The following is a 19,538-nucleotide window of genomic DNA, read 5'->3' as shown; positions in this document are numbered from 1 at the left end:
CCCATCCCCGTCCCATCCCCATCCCATCCCCATCCCATCCCCGTCCCCATCCCCACCAAGGCCCAGCAGTTGGCACACGTGGGGGACTTCGAGCACCTGCCCTGCGCTCGCCCCAGGCGCACTCCTGGCGCTCATCTCCAGCTCAAATTAAACCCAAGAACGATGGCGATAATTTCCTAGAAGGATAAACATCCGATTGCTTTTCTCTCCCGCTCCACCAAAAATAAACACTCCAGCCACAAGGAATTAAAGGCAGGGAGGGAAGGCTGACTATAGTTTGACTGCAGGATGTCAACAAAGCGTGACCTTTCATTTACACCGGTCCCTCTGCATTAACCTAACGGCCCAATTACACCCTCAGCGGCGGGTAAATATAAAAAAGAGAAGGAGAAATCCAACTTTAGCAGACTTCCATGACATCTCGAAGTGTCATTTCCTCCGCTGCTAATTTTAGCCGGCTGATGGCAAGCGGGGCAGCGCGTTTTGTGTGTTTTTTTTCTTTTCTTTTTTTTTGTTTTCCTGGGCTGTGGTGTGTTACCCGGTTTCCTTTTTTTTTTTTTTTTTTTTTTCAGTTGTTGCTCTCCTGCCCTGCAGCTTCCCCCAGCGGCGTGTGCCTGGGGCAGAGCCGGTGCCACGGTCCCTAAGTCCTGTGGCACCGGGGCAAACGGGAGATGCTCCGTGCCTGCAGGCACCACGCAGCCGTCACCGGCCCCCGTGCGGCACCGCGGCGTGATTCAGCCTCCGCGGGGCAAGCGGCCTCTTCCTGCTGCAGGGAAAGTCCCGGCCCCGTTTGAGCCCTCCTGAAAAAAAAGGTGAAAGCTGCTCTCGCAGCATCGTGTCCTCCTGGGGAGCACGGGATGGGGGCAGTTTGCTCCGGCATCGAGCCAGATCCAGCATGGGATCCATCGCCATCCTCTCCAAGCGATGCCAGCCCTCGGGGGTGCTTCCTCCCCTCTCCATGGGCATGGGCGAGTCACTTCCCTGCCTCAGTTTCCCCCCTGCAAAGTGTCCCCTGTCCCCCCCCCAGGGTCGTGCGGAGCTCAAAGTGCTCCTGCAGCCAGCCCCGGGGTGGCCTCGCTGCCCTGGCCCCGGCAGCACAAACCCAGCCTCGTCGCTGCGAGGAGGATGTGCAGGTGGGTGATCCCGGCCTTGGAGAAACCCCGAGTCTTAGCTGAAAGCCTAATTAAAGAGCTAATTAAAGGGGAGGTGCGGCTAAGCGGCCAGTCGGCCGAGCTCCTCTGATTTACGGCTTTAATTTCGGTTTTGCTTTCCAAGAGAAGCTGGCTGAGGCAGCGCGCGAGAGCGCAGCAGGGCAGGGATGGAGCCGGCCGGGGCTCCCACGGTGGCCTCCCAGGGCCACCACGGTGCCACCGGGCACACGTGGCCCTCCTGGAAGCCCCCCAAATCTCTGGGGTCCTGGGCTGAGTGCTCGGGTTGTGAAAGCCAGCAGGGCAAAAACGACGATGGGCACGGAGATGCTGTTGGTGAAGGGATAAGGGGTGGGAAGCACCCCGTGGGATGGATTCGGCCACGTGTTTTGCCCAGCTCCTGCCCCCCCTGAGGCACACCGTGCCATGCCCCCCACGGCAGCAAGGAGCATCCCAGTGCTCTCCATCCGTATTTTTTATTTTATGAGCCACAGGCAGCAGAGCTGAGAGCGGGGTGAGCCGGGACACACACGGGGTGCACCAGAAACCCCACGCCGGTGCGGAGCAGAGGGAAAGAGACCCCCCCAGCTTTGGAGGAGGAGGGAGCTGGGCTTTCTGCTCGTGAATCCAGGCCGGTGGAAATTTGGGCAGCTGCTGGGAGCAACCCCAGGGCTCCCAGGGTCTCACCGCCCTCCGCCCCTGCTAATCCTCGTGGTGCTTGGTGAGGAACTGCGTCGAGGCCACGGGGGAGCCGAGCTGAAACCTCTCCACAAAGCTCTCCATCGCCCAGGCACCTGGCGGAGAGAGGGAGAGGGGTGAGCAGGGCCGGATCCTGCTCCCGGCTGCAGATGTGGTGACGGGGCCGCGCGCCGCGTGCCCTGCGCCGGCTGCTGCTCGGCCCGACCACATCCTGCAAACTGCGGCTGCTGCTCCCCACCGCCCGCCGGGCACCCTTGGGTGCTGCAGCCGGTGGGGAGCCCAGCCCCGAGCATCCCCGAGGGTTGGGGGGGGGGGGGGGGGGGTGGGGGAGGAAGGGGGCTGCAAATGCTTCTTGTCCTTCCCCCCCTCCTCCGCCCCCGCTGGCTTCCTGCCGACCTTTGGAGCAGACCTTCCCACCGCTTCCTCCAAGCCCACCCCGGGGTGCTTGGAAATCCCCGGCCGCCCTCGTGGGGGAGAGAGCAGGACATCCCCCGGCCCCTCGCTGTCATGCGCCGAGCTGCTGCTGCTGCTCCTCAAGGCTTGGGAGCGGAGAAACTCTTCTTTTTTTCCCCATCCTGACCCTGAGTTTTGCTGCCCGGGGGGGGGTGGGAATCCACAGCCCCTCCGTCCTCGATTCCTGCTCGCAGGGGTGCACAGCCCCTTGTGGACAGCAGCACCGGAGGGGGCTCGTGATGCCACCTCACTCGGGGACCCCCCTCACTTGGGGACACGGCCGCGGTGCTGCGGCAGGAGAAGAGCCCCGTTGTTTATCCGAAACCCGCCCTCCTCTCCCCTTCCTGGCACCGCTCTTTAATGTCACGGCGCAGACTGGTCGCGCTCCTCCACCCTCACATCGCAGCCCCGGCTGGAGCAAACCTTCCCCCCCCCCCCCCCAACTTTTGCTCTTGCAAAAAAAAAGTGCTGAGCAAATCCCCGGCTGCTTCATCATCCGCGGCGATGGCTCAGGGCCACGGGGTGCTGGTGGAGCCCGGCTCCCCTCCGCGTGCCCCCCACCACACCGTGAGTCAGCCTCCGGCCAAAAAAAAGCCCCCGCCGGGCTCTGCCTTTCTGTTTTACTCCACCCTGTGTGCCGCAGCCTCCTGGACCAGCAAGGGGACGTGGCTGCAGCACCCAGGATGGAATCACGGGGTGCTCGGGCCTGATCCTGCACCCTGGCAGGCTGGTGAGGAGGAGATGCTGCGACACATCAGGGTGGGGGGCCCAGATGTGACCCGGCACGGCCGTCAGGCCTGGGTGCACCATCCCCAAACAGCACCCTTCCAAAGGAGGGAAACCTCTCACTTCGGTGCCTGAATCCCCCCCCAAAAGCACCTCTGGGGTCCCGGTGAGCACGGGGTGAGGGGACGGGGTCTCTCGGGGGGTCCCTGCGGTGATCCCGCTGCCCCCACCTCCAGCGGGCGCCTTTCATCTGCGGGATATCAAAGCCCTCGGAAAGCCCAAGCGGGAACGCGGTCGGTGCCCAGTGGGACAAGGGCGAGAGAGAGACACGGCTGCTCCCCCCTCCCAGGGGGGCTGGTGGCTTTAATTAATGCTTACGAGCCCCCCTGAGGGGTGTGGATTAAAGCAGCTGGGACCAGGCAGAGTTTCTGCAGGGCTGCAGGCGGCGAGGCGCGCGGGACGAGGGTTTTTCCTGACCTACTTTCCTACCTGTGCTCGCACCGCTTGTGCCCATCCCTCCCGGGGTGTCCTCAAGGAAATCCCCAAACGCAGCCAGCCAGCGAGGGGCAGAGGTGTTGGGGGCTTCCCCAGGTGGCTCCCTGCCCCGAATCCCCATCCCCAAACCCAGCACCCCAAAATCAGGCATCCCATCGCACCCCAACACACAGGGCGCCGAGCGATGTCCCCGTCCCAAAGGGCACCGCTGCTCCTACTGGTCCCAGTGTCCGGGCGGCACTGGGAGCCATGAGTCAGCGGGGCGAGCGTGGGGCCGAGGTCGCGGGGCCACCATCCCCTCCCCGCCCAAACAATAAGACATTTCATCCGTGGCTTGGTCCACTTTCAAGCTCATTTCCTGGAGGATTATATCATCGGGCTTTGCCCTTATCGCAGCGCTCGCCGGAGGAGGAGGAGTGCGGAGCGCCCGGCGGACACCCCAGTGCCTGGGGTGGGGAAACTGAGGCACGGGGACCCTCTGGCCCCATGGGTGGCGGATGCATGGGGCAGTTCTATGGCACCCCTGCTCCTCTGCACCCCAGAACATGCTGGGTGCTCGGCCTCGGGCACTTTGGGGCCATAATTTCTCAGCCTCGTCAGCGGGGCCGCTCTCCCCGAGAGATTAACGCTGCCAAAAATTAATGATGTCCCTGCGGAGGTGGGCGGGAGGCTGCTGGCTGCTTCTTCACCATGAACCAACACCCGGCGGCTTCAGCCAGGGCCAGACGCTCCTCCTCCTCCTCCTCATCCTCAGGTTGCTCCCTCCTCGTTTTCCAGCCCTGACCCCAAGCCCCGGTGATTTCCGAGCTCCCCGCGGTGCCGGCATCCCGGTGCATGGCGTGGCCTCTTGCTTTCCTCACTGGGGACGTGCCCGACGGCTCCTTCTCCCCGCCAGCGCCCGGCCCGACCCGATTTTCCAGCCGGGCGGATCGGAGGTGCACGAGGTCGGCTCATGAGTCAGTGCCGTGGCCCCGAAACGAAGCCGTGGCCCCAAAATTAAGCAAGGGGGGGCAGCCAGATGGGGTCCCCCCTGGTCCCCATCCCCAAATAATTCAGCAGGGACACAGTGGAGGTGACAAATCACCGTCAAACACGTGTCTTTGGTGCACCTGCCTTGCCAAAGGTCCCCCTGGGGCAGGAGGAGGTTTTGGGGTGCTGGGGAGCTTCGCCCCGTGCGCACCGGGACCGGTGGGCAGCTGGCACCACGGCACAGCATGGCTGTGCCCGGCAAAAGGAGTTTGTGCCCCAGGCAAAGCCGGCTCTGGGGCTTCAGGTGTTTCTCTGCTGACAGCGCCGGGCCGCTAATGAGGGCCTGAGAACTGCTGCAGGGCCTGGAAATGCCGAGAAACCCCAAATAAAAGCTGGCACGCTGCAGCGGCCCGGCAGGGAAGCGGGAAGCCGCACGGCCCGGCCGCCTGCGCACCTCTCGGAAGAGGTTGGTGGAAGCAGAGGGAGCCACGGCCCCCGGCCAGCAGGTGCAATTAAACCTCGAGATCTCGCTCTAATTAAGCGTGTCCCAGAAGGGAAGGAAAAGGGGTGGAAAACGAAGGGGTCTCCATCGTCCCGCGGGATGCGCATGGGCGAAAGGGATCCCTGCAATGCGCTCCGTGGCTCAGCGCGTGCTCTGCTGTTGGCCAGGGATGGAGGGAGCAGGAAAACCAGGCAAAGGGCCAAAAGCTGGCTCTGGAGCCACGTTCTGCAGCTGGATTTCTTCTCTCGGTCTCACTGGACGCTGAATTCCCCCCGCAGAAGGGAGTTTCCTCAGGCGGCGTGCAGCGGGCAGCCGGGGCTGAGCTGCTGGATTGAGAGCTCGAAGCGAGCGCCGACGCCTCTGGATCTGATGAGTGGCTCTGACATTTTGCAGACCACAAGCTATTATCTCCCATCTCGTGAAAATACAAAGGCGGCTGTAAACCTTTGGGCTTGGGGGGGGCCCCCCCGCCGCGGGGAAGTGGAGCGAGCTCCTCGCTGTGTGGGGAGGAAAACCTCGTGCTGCTGGCGGGGCGCCGGGGCCACCTTTGGTGCCCCCAAGCAGGACCGGAGCTGGTGCCCAGTGGTTGCACGGCTGGAAAGTGACTTCCCTGGGAATGGATCAGGCTCCGGGTGGGGAAATGAGGCTCCAGGAGGGTTCAGCCCTTTGCCTGGGGTTGCACAGCAAGAGGGATCGATCGGGAACACTTGGGAAGGATCAGGGTGCTTTTCCCGATGAAACAAGCTGCTTTATTCCATCCGTCTGTCCGACCATCCCGGCGTCTGCACAGCCACCCGTGTGCCCCGACACCCTTTGCACCCATGGGCTGCGGAGCTTCCCCCGGTTCTCCCCACGAGCCGCTTGGCTTCGAAGCCGTCCGGAGGGCTGGAGGAGCAGCGGTTTATTTTTAGTGCTCCCGATTCCCCCTCGCTTCTCCATTTCCCACGGCTCGGGGGAGCGCGCAGCTGGGCTGGAGCAGGAGGCTGCACGTGGAGGTCAGGGTTTAGTGCCCTCTTCTGGAGGCTCCGGCCTCTCCGTGCCTCTGCCGAGCGCCTCCAGCACCCTCCCGGCTGCTGCCTCCAGCAAAGGGCGCGTCCCATCGCCGCCCCGAGCCCTCTCCGAACGCACACCATGCTGGCGGTGGTGGAGGGTGAAGGACGGAGATTTCCCCCAGGTGGGTGGCGAGGGGGGTGCTCTCGTGGTGCTTCTCCTTCTCCCTGAGCGGGCTCTACTTGGGGACAAACCTCCGGAGGGACAGGGACGGACAGACAGAGCAGGATGGCCGCAGGGTGGAGGGGCCAGTGCTGCTCGCTGCGCCCACTCCGTGTGCCAGTTTTGGACACCTCTCCGTCCCTGGTTTGGTGCTGAGGTGACCATGGGTGCCACCATCTTCACTGGAGGTGGCACTGCCACCTGACTCAGGACCCAAATGAAGCGACAAAAGGGGATTCAGGACCCAAATAAAGTGACTAAAGGGGCTGCCCTAAGGCTGAGTGAGTTGGAAAGCCCAGAACCAGGCTGCGAGCTGTGCCGGTAGCGTCTCCCACCAGGAGAACCCGGGCACCCCATACCACGGGTACCGATGGAGAGGACCAAGGCAGAGCAGTGGAGGAGCTTGCTGAGCACCTTGGCTGAGCCCACGAGGATCAGGCCCTCCCTCCTTATCTCCACGTGCACCCAAGGGTGCTTGCACTTCTCCCCGAGGTGCTGCCTCCACGCCGCCGCGCGAGAGCCAGTGCGCGGGTGGCTAAATCAGTGTTCATTCCACCACATCCCTGGGGACGGATGCAGTTAAAACCCTTGAGACACCAAAACCCAGTCCTGTGCTGGCCTTTTTAGGACTCCAGGCCTGCTCTTTGGGTGCCCGGGCTCTAGGATGGGCTGCCTGGAGGGCGTTGGGTCGGCCCAGCTGAGCGCACCGGACTGGCCAAGCCGGTGGCGCAGCAGCGAAGAGGATGAGGATAACCTTCGTCCAGCTGCTGAGCTGACAGGCTGCAGAGAGCCGCAGCTGGCTGACAAGCTGCGACGCTCACGCACCGGGTGCTGCAGCTCAAATCTCCTCTGGTGTACTGACGGGTGCCCCGGCCCCGGCACCCTGTGGTGGGGACGTGGGTGTGTGGCCAGGGTGAACGGGGCTCCTCCAACAACGGGGTGCCTTCAGTGCATGTCATTAAGGAGCAGAGTTAATGAGTCGGGAAAATGAAATGAGGGGCAGAAATGACCGTAGGAAGCAGCAGCCTGCGCTAGACGTGGCCCCACACCAGGCGGATTTTTGGGGTCTCCTCCAGGACCTGCTTAAGGCAGCGCAGGGGTGCGCCAGGCTGGCCCTGCCTATGGAGCGGCTCGAGTGGTCCAGGGTGGGAAAGTTCTGACATTTCTCTTGTGGGGCCCCTGTGAGCCGCAGTGCCCCGTGCTCGAGTGATGGCTGTGCTCGTGCATTTTGGGGAAGGAGCTGCTGGGTTGTGGTTTGCAGCACGGCTCTGTGCCCATGTCGGGCACCCCAAGCTGTAGGGTGAAGCAGTGGAAGAAGTGGCACCACCATGTCCCAAGGCACAGGAATGGCCTCTTTTACCCCCTTGTCCCCATCCTCGCCGTGCACCATTTCGGGACGTGTCCTTGCTCCGCAGCAGCTGGGAGTTGGCAGGCGTTGTGTCAGGGCCCTTTGAGCAATCCCTTGCTAAACCTCTCCGGTTCTGATCCCTATCTGTGCGCTCCGGCGGTGACGAAACTCCAGCAGCTCGGGGATGTGCCGGCGAGGACGCGCCCCGATTTCACAGCTGCCAAGACCTCCCCCTGCTTCCGATCCCGCTAGCCAGGTGATTTCCAGCTGCCTTGCCAAGCATTCCTGCCACCCCCCAAGGACATCCCACCCCAGCCTCGTCCCTCTAAGAGCGCACCGAACACGAGCATCCCCAGCACCTTGGGCGCACTCAAGCACACGGCATTAGGGACAAAAATCCTGAGGGCAGTACCCGAAGCAGGGACCCTGGGGACATGGTTTGCTCCTTACCCAGTGAGAGCAGCTCCTCGGGGCCCAGGGCGATGTGCTGGCCGGCTGGCTGCTCGTACAGGCGGAGCTGGTAGCGGTGGTACCCGCTGCGAGGCGGGGGCGTGGGGCGCACGTAGTCTGGGGACGCAAAAGCAAACGGATAAGCTTGGTGTCGAACTGGACCACCACCCCCTTCAAGGCTGGGAACCCCCCCCCCAAACCCCAGTGTGACCAGCACCCACCCCAGGTGTCCCATCACGGGCTGGGGGGAGAGCTCATCTTTGCCCCTTGGGGCTGGGGGATCGGGGTGGTGGCCAGCCCCACGTCAGCTCAATGGGGCATGGCCGGCTCTTGAAGTCCTCCCACGGCAAGTTTTGGCTGTAGGAGGATGCTCCTGGGGTCGAGGTGAGGGAGTTTGGGGTTATCTGCTTGCTTTGGATAGGGGCAAGTCCCCTTCACAACCCCTAACGCGTCCCACATGGGAGCCAGAGCGTGCACAGCTGCCCAGATGTGGAGGTGGCACTTGGGTGTCCTCTCCGTTGGATCAGAGGTTGAAGGCACACGGAAGATGTGATGAGGGTGGACAAGAGGCTGAGCTCCTCCTGGCCCCTCTCCCCACATGGGGATGGGGTCCGTTGGGGTGTGAGCTGCATCGCTGCATCTGGCCCGTCTTGAACCCAAAGTCTTTGTTCGTGCAACATCACAGATGTTGGGATTCACCTGCTTTTATCTGGGGTTTTTCTTTTTGATTGTCCCCCACCTTTTTATTTTACTTTTTTTTTTTTTGCACTGGGTTGGAGCTCTTCCAGCAGCTGGGGAGTTTTTTAACCACTTTTGCCTCTAAAAAAAAAAAAAAAACAACCCTGAAGAGGTGGCTCCTGTTTCAGCCAGCCCCCAGCTAACCACGGCTCGGCTGCGCTCTGCAGGCCCCCTCGTGTCTGTGCCTTGTGCCTGTGCCTGTCCCCTCTGGGACAGCAATGCCACCACCTCTTGTGGCTTGGTGGGAAGGCGAAGCTCTCCCCCGTCACCACCATGAGATGCTCTCCATCCTCTGGGGCTCTCCATCGCTGCCCCAAATCCCACGGCGAGTGGTGCCCAGCACCTGCAGCTCCTCGGCTTATCCAAACCATTCCCAGGAGAGCGGGGATGGCACCGGCGTGTCCCCCTGGCTGTGCCCACCCCAGGTGACGGCAGACCCCATCCCACTCACCCGTCAGCACGCGCCCTTTGAGGTCCCCCGTCCTCAGGTCCGTGCCCTGGAACGACAGGAGGAGGGAGGTGAGGTGCTACCGACCCCCCAGGAGGAGGACGTGGGGGGACGAAGCCCTTCTGCACCCCCCCTGGCTACACCTGCCTCATCCCAGGGCTTTATTTGGGGAAATTTCAAGCGTTTTGCTCACAAAGCCCATCAGCAAGCGAACCTCTCCTATCGAGCATCCTCGACGGGGTGCGAGGGGAAGGTTGTTTGGGGAGGGGGGCGATGCAGAGTGGCTGAGGGGACCGGGTTAATGGGAAGGGAGCCGCGTCGGCCGCATCCTGCCCCTGCTGAGCCGCCTCACCCCTGACCTGCTGCACCCACTGCTATTCCCAGCTGGCCCCCACCTCCCAGCGCCGCTGCCAGCGCTCGTAAATCTTCGTCTGACTGCACCCGTTATTCCAGTCCTGCCCACACACACGCCGCTGCCAGGGCTCCTCCGTCCCAACCTGCCCTGGGAGTTGTTACCCAGAAGAAAAAATAAAATAATAATAATAATAATAATAATAAAAAAGATGCATCAGATAACTGCAAGCAAAAGTGCACGTGGGGAACATGGCTGGGCTCCCCGGCGTTTTGGGATCAAAGCTCTGCCCTTCTCCACGGCCGCTTTTCACTGAGTCCCTGCTGCGGGGCGGCCGAGCTGCGTGTGGCACGGCGAAGGGTTCACCTGGAAGCCAAACCCGCTCGGTCCCCGGCCCTCGCTCGGCATCTCGGCAGCCAGAGCTGAAAATATCCCCCCGGCAGCGATGCTGACGACGATTTTGGGTGCCTGGGTCCCTTGGGAGAGAAGCACACAGGGCGTGCACGGGGCTCCTCCGGCCTCTCTCCCTTCCCAAACATGCGAGCTCCCCAAAACCCGTGCAACGCGCCCCAAAACCGAGCCGGGCACGTCGCCAGCTCCCCCCTCTTCTTCAAAGGCAAAGGCTGAGGGTTGTTCTGTGCCGGGTAGGGCTGCTCCCGTGCGGGGACCTCGCTGCTATTCCTGGCTTTGCCGAGGGCTTATCGGGTGAGGCCGGGCCTCCTCCTCCCTGTTTCCCTGCCTGCTGATGTGGGTTCCTGCTCGCCCCGAGACGCAGTGGGTTCTCGCTAGCCCCGGGGGTGGGAGAGTCAAAGGATAAAGCTCCTTTTAAGAGGAGAGAACAGGAAGAGGGCGGGCGGGAGAAAGTAGGGACAAGCACTGTAAACCCTGCCTTTATATATATATATATATTTATACAGTAAACAGCTATTTTAGAGGCAAGGGGGCACGTTGGCAGGGGGCTGCCCTGAGCCGCAGGAGAGGCTGGCGGGGTCGCCGCGAAGCCTCCCCGCCGAAGATCCCCGCCACGAGCCGAGCTGATGGATGCTGCTGAGCTGCCGGCTTTATTAATGCCCTTTTATGAGAGCATTAGCAGTTCCTAATGACACCATTTGAGCTTTTTCTTTCTCTCTTTCCCCCCGCCGAGGACAGAGATATTTCCACTCTCCTGCCCGCGCTGTGCGGTGCTGAGCTGCTCTGGGAAGCCTGCCCCGCACGGACAGCCTCAAAAATCGGTGCCACAGAATTTCTGTGCCAGCAGCTCCCCTCCGGCCCCTTTTCCTTGCTCAATAGGGTGGTGAAAATGCTTCCCCCCGTTCCCAGCTCCCTTGGAGGCGAAGCGCCGAGCCTCCCCGGGCCGGCCCTCGGTGCTGCCTGCTGCACGCCGAAGCGCAGGGCGGAGGGGATAAATAAATACAAATTAAGGAGGCAGTGAGTCACATTTTGTTTTCCTCTTGATCTTTTTTTTTTTTTTTTTTAATACATTCCCTTTCTTCCCCCTCTCCCGAACGTGTCTGATCCCATCGGAGAGGAGGGGAAAGGGCTGGGTGGCGAGCGCGCCAGCGATTCGCCCGGGCGAGGACGGAGGGTTATGGAAAGTGGGTGTGGGAATCGGCACAATCGCTGGCAGGGGACCAGCACAAACAGATGACGGATGGGACCCGGGGCTGAGCAGCAGAGCGGGGCTGGGATGGGACGGATGGGACCCGGGGCTGAGCAGCAGAGCGGGGTTGGGGCGCTCCCAGCTGCCCTGGAGCGCACCCCGGGGACCTTGGGGACCTTGGGGACACCGGGGCGGGGGTGAGGGGCTCGGCTGGGTGCCGGGGGGGGGGGCACGTCCCGCGGGGGTGCCGGCTGTGCTGCTCTCATTAACCGACAATTAGCCAAGTGGGGAAGTTAATCCCCAAACAAGCAGGGCGCCTCCTGCGCTGCTCACTCGCGGGGGACACGGCGGCTTCAAAGCCGGCACAGCCAGGAGCCCAGATTTGTTATTCTGCCTTCCTGTGATCTTCCTAACGAGGTCGGGATTGATGAATTGGCTCTCAGGAGCATGGGGGAGCAGCGAGGGGAGGGCAAAGCCACCCGGGTGGCGAATCCAGCCTCCTGCTAGCAGACCAGAGGCTTGGGAGCAGCGGTGGAAAACGCGTGATAACCGAAGCCTGGTGTGGATGGATCTCACCACGACCCTGCACCGAAACCTGCCCCTTTTGGGGTTTTTCCTTGTGCACGATCCCTGCTGACCCCGACACAAGCAGGGTGGGATCGCTCTCATCCCAGCCCCCAGAAATGCTCGGTCTCATCCTGCTCTGAGCTTTATGACAGAGGGCATGGAGGAGGACAGCCAGCACAGGAGAAACCCGCATCCATTGAGGATGTCCATGAAGGAGAAGGGCAGAGCCCCGCGAGCTCCCACTGCTCCCAGACCTCAGTGCTCCCCAGCCCAGCTCCCATTCACATTTTTGGTTGTTTCCACATAAATCCCACCGTGCCCCCGGCGCTTTGCTTTTCGTGCGTGCAGAGGGCAGGAGATGGACCCGCTGCTCCTCGCCGCACGAAGGCGAGGATGGCGAGGAAACCCCAAATCTGGGCAGTTTGGTGCTGCACAACCACCAGGCGTGCTGGCTTGATGCAGTACAAGCCCCCAAAACCATCCATTTTCACCCCAGCTCCGTGCCACAACATTTTCTTAGAGGGACATTTCAAGGGGGCACATCACCAGACAACATCCCCGCGGCTCTGTGGGGTCAGCACCCCCAAGAATTTACCCCAATAGCTTTTGGGATCATTAGGTGGTGTTTACTGCTCGGCGTGGCCCTGCTTTATTTTCTTCTCGATCGCTATAAATGGGGAAGGCCACCATAAAAATATATTGAAAAATAAATATCAGGCACGGTTGTAATTTAAATTAATGCTCGCCTGTTACACCCTAATGCCCCAGGGAAGGACATGCTATAGGGTTATTAAGTAAGCAAAATAAACATAAATCACCTCGGTGTTGGGCTCTTTGCAAAATTTTTTAATCTAGGAGCACGAAAGCAGCAGAGACGAAGCTCTGCCCTGAACAACCCGCTCGGCTCGGCGTGCCTCCCTCCTGGAAGGCAAGGGACAAAAATCCCAGCACCGGGACAGGATTCCCAGCACCAGGACAGGATTCCCAGCACCAGGCCGCCCCGTTCCAAGCGAGGGAGGCTCTGCTGGGTGGATTTCCAGCCGGCGACGACACCTGCCTGGCTTAGGCGTTGCTGGCACACGCGATTTGCCTATCTGCCTCTTTCGTTAGCTATCTAGGTTAGGGGTCCACGCCAGCGGGGAGGAGGCAATGATGACACTCGGGTGGTTTTGAAACTTCAGCCAAAACATTTCTGTCGAAAAAGGAAGGGGGGTGAGAGCACCGGGCTGTTACAGAGGCGGGGTGGGTGGACGCGGGTACGGGGCCGATGGGCTGGGGGACTGGAGGCTGCTGCTGTGCCACGGCACCACGAGAGCCTCCCCGCTGCGCCTTCTCCCCTGGGACCCTGGCGGATAAGTGTCAGGGTTCGCTTAAGCAAGAAAATTGCCCCAGCTGAATAAAAGGATGATTTAAATCAGCTTAAGGAAGGCGCAGCCCCGATGCTCCGATTGCAGCCTGCTCCGGCTTTTCCCCACGGGCAGCGGCTGCGCACGCCGGGACCGGGCACCCAAAGGACCCCGCGCGCTGTCACAACCCCCCCAAGCTGGGTGTAAAGCAGGATAAAAAATGATGGAAGCCATCACCAATAACAAGACCGTGTTGGTAGCAACCCCAGCTCGCATCTGCCCGGGCTTTGTCTCTGGGTGTTGCAATTACCAGCGAGCTCCTGGGGGAGCCGGCACCCTGACCCACCGGCCTGGCTGCCCCTTAGGGTGCAGGGTGACCAACGGGGGGGGGAGCTTGGGTGGGTTTTGCCCCCACACCGCTTGCAACACCCATTTTCTGGGGGCTGCACACCTGCGATGCTCCACAGGGCTCTTGGGAGGGCCGGGGCGTTGTCAAAGCGCTGCCAAACTCCAGGGGAATTTGTGCTGTGGTGAGGATGGAGAGATATAAGAGCCAAGAGTAAAGCCCCCAAGATTTCAAAGCAGGGAAAAACCTCGAACTGGCCAGAAAAAAAAGGGCTGGGGAGAGCTGGAAAGGTCTTTTCCATCCCAATCCTCTGCTGTTCTCAGGAGTGGAAAACTTGTGCTCCCTGCATGCGTGTAGCTTTAAGATTAGCTTGCTTTTCCAGCAGCAGATTTCCGGAGGATTCTTGGAGAAACACCAAATTTTGCCTAATTCAGGCATTTAAAGGACCGGAGCCTGGGTCTGAGTGCAGCAGAGCAGAGCCAGCACCGACACCCTGCCCTGGGGCGGGATGGATGGAGGATGCACCCGCGGGGGCCGCCGCAGCCCGTGGGGATGGGGAGGTATTTACATCGGGCTTTGCAAAGCGCCAGCACGTTCCCAGCCACCATCCAAGCAGCAGTCAACAGCACTGAGCACGTCTGTGGGCACGTGTGCCTCCATGCCCCACGTGTGTCACGCTCCTCCACCCGCACAGGCGCTCGGGAGGCACAAAAATTCCTTTTGGGCACGAGGGGACCCGAATTTTAGGGGTGACGCTGGCACGACCACAACTCCCGGCGCTGCCTTTGGAGGCGCCACGCTCCGGGGATGCTGCCCCCGGGGCAGGGGGCGAGCGCGGCCCCGCGTGCCCCAAAAAACCTCCCCTGCAAATTCCTCCTGCCCCGGCTGTCTGATCCCCAGCCCGGCACCTTCCCATGCACGGGGGCGGATCAAAGCCCGCGCGTGCCAGCCCTGCAACCGCTCTGGGCCAACTTGGCTATTTCGGCATCCCTAATCTGATGGGAGCGCGGGGGAAGGAGCGTGGGGCTGGGGTTTTACTTTTTCTTTCTTTCTTTCTGTCTCTTTTTTTTTTCTTTTTCCCTTCCCCTTCCGCTGGTCAAAAACTCTCCCCCTTCGCAGCTGGTGACGAAAACCCAGGAGCGAGCGGCTTCGGCCCCGGCGGCGCATCCGGGTGCCGCGGGCTCGGCCTCGCAGCCGCTTCCTGACAGCAGAGATTTGGCAGCCTGCAGGAGGAGAGTCCGGCACGGTCCCCCCCCCCCCTCCCGGGACGTGGCGAATTTGGACAGGAAACGTCTCAATTTGGAGCGCTTCCCTCCCTGCTTGTTGTTTCAGATTTTTGCAGGGAGGGGGGGGGATCCTTGAAGGAGGAGAGCTCTGGGATGGCAACGAGCTCTCCGGGTTGATTTAGGTGATGAGAAAAAGCCAGGCAGACGTTTTTCCAGTCATTTCTGCTGCCGAGCATCCTGTGGGCCCTGGGGTCGGGATGATGGGATCCGGGGATGTGGGACCCCCGATAGCATCATCGGGGCTGCCGCGTCCTGAGGACGAGGGGTTAAACGTGCTGCGGTTATCCGGCTGCAGCAAGGCTGCCAAGCTGCTCCGGTGCCACGGACTTCCCTTTTTTCCATAAAAGTCCACCGGATCCCGGATCCCGGATCCCACGGGGCGCTCGGGGCACACGCGGGGCGCGGAAGGAGGGGGCCCGGCCGCCCCACCTGGGGCGCGTGCGAGCGCCGGGGGCAATTTGGGCAAAACCCCCTGCTCCTCCCCAAAACCCACGCTGGAGATCTGGGGGGAAATCGGGGGCGAGTCTCCCCGTGGCTGTTTGTCAAGAGGGACCGAGGGAGAGGAAAGGTTGGGGGGCCAGCCCCCAGCCCATACGAGGGGCGTCGAATCGGGTCCGGGTGTTTGGGGTGAGCAGCCTGGGTCGGAGCCCTGCCGCTGGCTCCGAGCCCCCGCGCTCGCAGCTGTATCAGTTACGGCACAGACGAGATGTCATCACCCCGTGCCTTGCATCAGAAGCGTCTTGCAACGAAGAAAGCCAAATTTTTTTACAGCCGAGGTGCGCACGCACACACACCGAGCGAGCCCGGGTAATTAACTTAATAGCTTTCTTACAGAATGCCCCGTGAGTGATGCTCAACATATTCAAGTGTTGACAAGACGGCGCTGAACCCGACGCCTACACCATGGGCAAGCCAGGCACCGAGCGCAGACACACCTTCATTGTCTGAAACTCGTAGTAAAACCCCAGCCCCGCGTTGTGAAACGGCAGCCGTGCAGATGGGGCTGCAGCCCGCGGGGAAGGCGCCCGTAACCCTACAGCTGCCGGCACGGGGAAAGCTCTTGATGGCCCCTTCAACCAGCCTGGATGGGGTTCTGGCCCCGTTGGAAAGGATTGGGGTTGCTGATGGAGGGGGACGTCGGGCATCCCCTGGTGCTGCGGCATCTCAGCGGGGCTTCGTCCCGGTCCCCCAGCCCGGAGAAGCTGCTCAGGGAAAGTCTTTCCTATAAAACACATGGTTTTGGTTAATCTCTGCGTGATGCCAAGGAAAGGCAGGGTGGTGCACACCACCCTGAGCAAAATAAATAAATAAATAAATGAAATAATAAAAAATAAATCCCTGGAAGAGGGATTTGTGGGGAAACCAGTTTGGATGGGGATGTGTCGCAAGAGGCAGCAGAGCTCCGTCTCCAGGAGACTCAGGGTGGGATCTTGAGTCAGGAAAGTTGCCCAAGAAAGGGTGGTCTTTCCGTACAGGTTTCGCCAGGTTGGGAAAGCGTTCTCCCGGCGGCTGGGACCCGCGTTGTACAACACGTGGAGCAATCTCCAGCTCTGTCATCACCGTGCTGCTGAGCCCCGAAACCCGGCGGCTCGCTCGGCGGCCCCGTGGCCGCTCTCTGCCCCTCGCTGCCACCTGCTCGGCTGCTAAATAAAAGCACCCGAGTCTGACTCGGGTTTGCTGGGCCCCCGGGCTTGTTCTGCTTCACCCAGAGATGTGTCAGGGAGCTCAGGACCCCAGCACGTGCCCAGGCCCCACGAAATGCACCGATGCTGCATCCCATGTGCAAGGCCACGGCAAGAGCTGCTCGCTCCCGGCTGCCAAGCGCCGAATTCGCGGGGCTACGGTGTGCAGGAATTAAGGATTTAACTGGGAGTTAGCTCGGCATTGTCAGGGAATTAAAGGTTTACCTGCCACGTTGCAGACAGAGGCTTAGAGGTTTTACAACCGCTGGAGATTTACAGCTCAGAGAAATTTCGACACGGGTCGGTTTCCCCCCGGCAGGGAGGATTTTGGCCAGGGGCTGGGCGCCCTGACGAAACGCGGGCAGGTGGGAACGGCGGCGAGAGCTGAGTCCCACCGTGTTCCCAACCAGATCTAAACCCTACGAAGAGCCTGCCAGGGCTCAAAAGGAGCATGAGCTGACCCTAAATCGAGCCTTCCCCTGCCTCGTAACACACAGCCATCGGTGCAGCGGGGGCTTTGCGCTAAGGTCTCGTTTCTCTCCTCGGTGGTACTGGGAGATGCAGTGGTGGTGCTGGGGGTCTTACAAACCCAGGGCAGACCCAGAGGGGAACAGAGGTTGCAGAGCAGCAAAGCACGCTTCCCCCAAGAGATGCGAAGGGTGAAAGCCCAGCAGGATGCAGGGAAAACGCATCCCAACCCCCTGCAAACCCAGGGCTGCGCGCTGCCCCGCTATCAGCCGAGATCAGGACGGTGCACGGCGAGGAATTGCAGCCTGCAAACAGGCTGCGAGCAGGGCCAGGCGGAGGAGCAGGGGCTGTGCAATGCCCGGCCCGGGGCGAGCGGGCTCACCCACCCACGCAGCGGGAACAGGCAGCTCCTCTTGCAGCGAGGACGGGCCCCGATGGCAGGCGGATAAAGCCGCCCTTGCGCAAGGCGCCGGGATGCGCAGCGGGAGCGGACTTGCTCGGGCTCGGGGCTGCAGGCGGCACAGGGATGGATGGTGGCCCATGGATGGACCCGGAGCTCCGTGGGGGCTGCTCCATGGATGAAGGATGGAGGAAGGTGCTGACCCCCCTGTCTCCACCCGCAGCGGGGTTCCCATGGTCTCAATCTCTGCTGAATTCATGCCCGCGCCCAGTGCGCAAAATGAGGAAAACAACGACTTCTCCCCCAAAATGTGGCCACACCAAGGTGGTGCCAACCCAGCTGAAGCAGTGAGGAGTTGGGACCCAATGGGTCCAGCCTCAGCTGGTGGCCAGCTCTCACTTGGGGCAGCAGCTGGGTCCCAGCAAATAGAAAGCACCTGGGTAAGGTGTTGGGGAGCCTGGCTGAGCTCATCCCGTCCCCAAATCTGATTTTGGGGACCTCAGAGCAGTAGAAGGATGCTGCTGTGGGATGGAGCATCCTCAAGGAGCCCCAGCGCTGCTTCCAGCCCCAAGCCAAGCCCCTTTCCCCCCGTGCAAAGCTTTAAGAAGCCCGGTGCCACTGGAACCAAGCAGGGATGAGGTGTGGGGGGGTCCTGTCCCCTGCTCTACCCCCAGCCAGCGACCTTCCTCCCCCGTCCCGGCTGCGTGCTTCCCACTCCTTTGGTACAGAGAGGTACAAAATAGGTTTGTTGTTCACGACGGCACTGGTGATTATTAATAATAACTCTGCTGTTCGTGCTCCAGTTTCCCCAGCGCGCTGGCAGCATGCCACCTGCGCCCGGTGATTTAGTGCAACTTAATTATTCCCGGCGTTTCATCACCTCTTGTTTTTGATGTCTGTGTCTCCGTCAGCGCCTCACCTTCGTGACTAAGAGAGCCAGGGAAGCTGTTGGAAAAGGGAGAGAAAGGGGGAAAAACCCCGAGCCGGAGGGCGTGGACTCGGCGGCGAGGTGGCTGGGGAGGTTTGGGGAGGCGTCCTGAGGGGACCCTCGGCACATCCCTTTGTGGGGGGACCTTTGGCACATCCCTTTGATGGGATGACCCTTGGCACCCTAAACAGGGCATGATGGGGAGCCTGGAGCTCAATCCTGCAGAGGATGGCTGTGTTGGCCAGAGCATCCCTTCCACTGAGATCTCTTTGCACCGGGTGAAGCCGCTGTGCCAAGCGAAACTCCGTCGTAAATAGCAACCCTTGGTTCTCCTATAGTATTTTCCATCCATTCATCCCGAAGCATGCTCAAGAAGTGGGTGGGTGTCAGTAACCACATTTTATAGGTGCAGAAGCGCTCGCTCAGCGTGCTCAGTCACTAAACTGGTGTCAGGGCTGCCACCGAAGCACCTCCCCGTGCCGCTGGGTGCCCCGTCCCAGCCCCATCCCCACAGCACCGCCGTGCCCGTGTCCTGGTGTCACCGTCCCTAAACGTAGTGAGGTGCTGCCGTGATGGGCCAGGGGGCTGTGCTTAGCCAGGGGCATTTCTTGCTGCTGTTTTGGGGCATTTGATGAAATATGGTGGTTTACAAAGGGATCAACACCCGAGGGCTTGGCAGCAGAAGGGAAATCAGCTGTGTATCCCTTCTGCTTGGGATGGCACCCGCGGGGTGCAGGGCCAGGACATGGGGATGGGATGGAGCACGGGGGTGCAGGATGGGGGGTGAGGGCAGGGTGCGAGGTTAGGGTGTAGCACAGGGATGTAGGGACGGGATGTAGGGCCAGGGAGAGGATTGGGGTGTAGCACAGGGATGCAGGACAGGGTGCAGGGTTGGAATGTAGCACTATTGTATAGGGCTGGGGTGCAGGATTAAGGTATAGGGTCAGGACGTAAGGTTGGGGTGCAGGGCTGAGATGCATGGATGGGGTGTTGGGTAGGGATGCGGGATGGGATGCAGGATGGGATGCTGGCTGGGATGCAGCACAGGGATGCAGAATGGGATGCTGGTTGGGAGGTAGGGTTGGGATGCAGGATGGGATGCTGGCTGGGATGCAGCACAAGGATGCAGAATGGGATGCAGGATGGGATGCTCACCCTGGCAGAGCAGGGGGCAAGCCCAGCACGTGCCAGCCCACATGGACCAGCCGAGTACAGGCAGTGCCCTCCTGTGGAACCAGGGCAGCAAAGGGCCTGGGTCAGATCCCCAGGAGGGCACCCAGTGCTGGGGACACCCAGGCTCCCCTCCAGGCCATGCAAAACTCTGCAAGGGAGCCAGCAAACCGGGGAGCAGGGGACGACAAAGCCAGGAATTTTC

The 19,538-nt window shown here is 61.3% G+C and overlaps 1 protein-coding gene and 1 long non-coding RNA gene across 5 annotated transcripts in view; one reads left to right on the top strand and one right to left on the bottom strand.

The window, feature by feature from the left end:
• Nucleotides 1-1,605: 1,605 nt before the first annotated feature.
• PEBP4 (phosphatidylethanolamine binding protein 4) overlaps nucleotides 1,606-19,538 on the bottom strand; it is a 63,289-nt gene continuing 45,356 nt past the window's right edge. For all 4 annotated transcript variants that reach the window (XM_035345182.1, XM_035345183.1, XM_035345184.1 and 1 more), the window contains 3 exons: nucleotides 9,192-9,237; nucleotides 8,003-8,119; nucleotides 1,606-1,942 (listed from right to left, as the gene is read on the bottom strand). In XM_035345182.1, coding sequence (XP_035201073.1) covers nucleotides 1,851-1,942; nucleotides 8,003-8,119; nucleotides 9,192-9,237 — 255 coding nt within the window. In that variant the 3' untranslated portion in view covers nucleotides 1,606-1,850. The remainder of the gene's footprint in view (nucleotides 1,943-8,002; nucleotides 8,120-9,191; nucleotides 9,238-19,538) is intronic.
• Nucleotides 10,214-13,130, top strand: LOC118177468. Its single transcript, XR_004755808.1, has 2 exons — nucleotides 10,214-10,968; nucleotides 12,563-13,130. It is a non-coding gene; the product is annotated as an uncharacterized LOC118177468 (long non-coding RNA).

The sequence above is a fragment of the Oxyura jamaicensis genome, chromosome 22, assembly GCF_011077185.1.
Source record: "Oxyura jamaicensis isolate SHBP4307 breed ruddy duck chromosome 22, BPBGC_Ojam_1.0, whole genome shotgun sequence".
Classification (NCBI taxonomy): domain Eukaryota; kingdom Metazoa; phylum Chordata; class Aves; order Anseriformes; family Anatidae; genus Oxyura; species Oxyura jamaicensis.
This window is presented reverse-complemented; position numbering and strand designations above follow the sequence as displayed.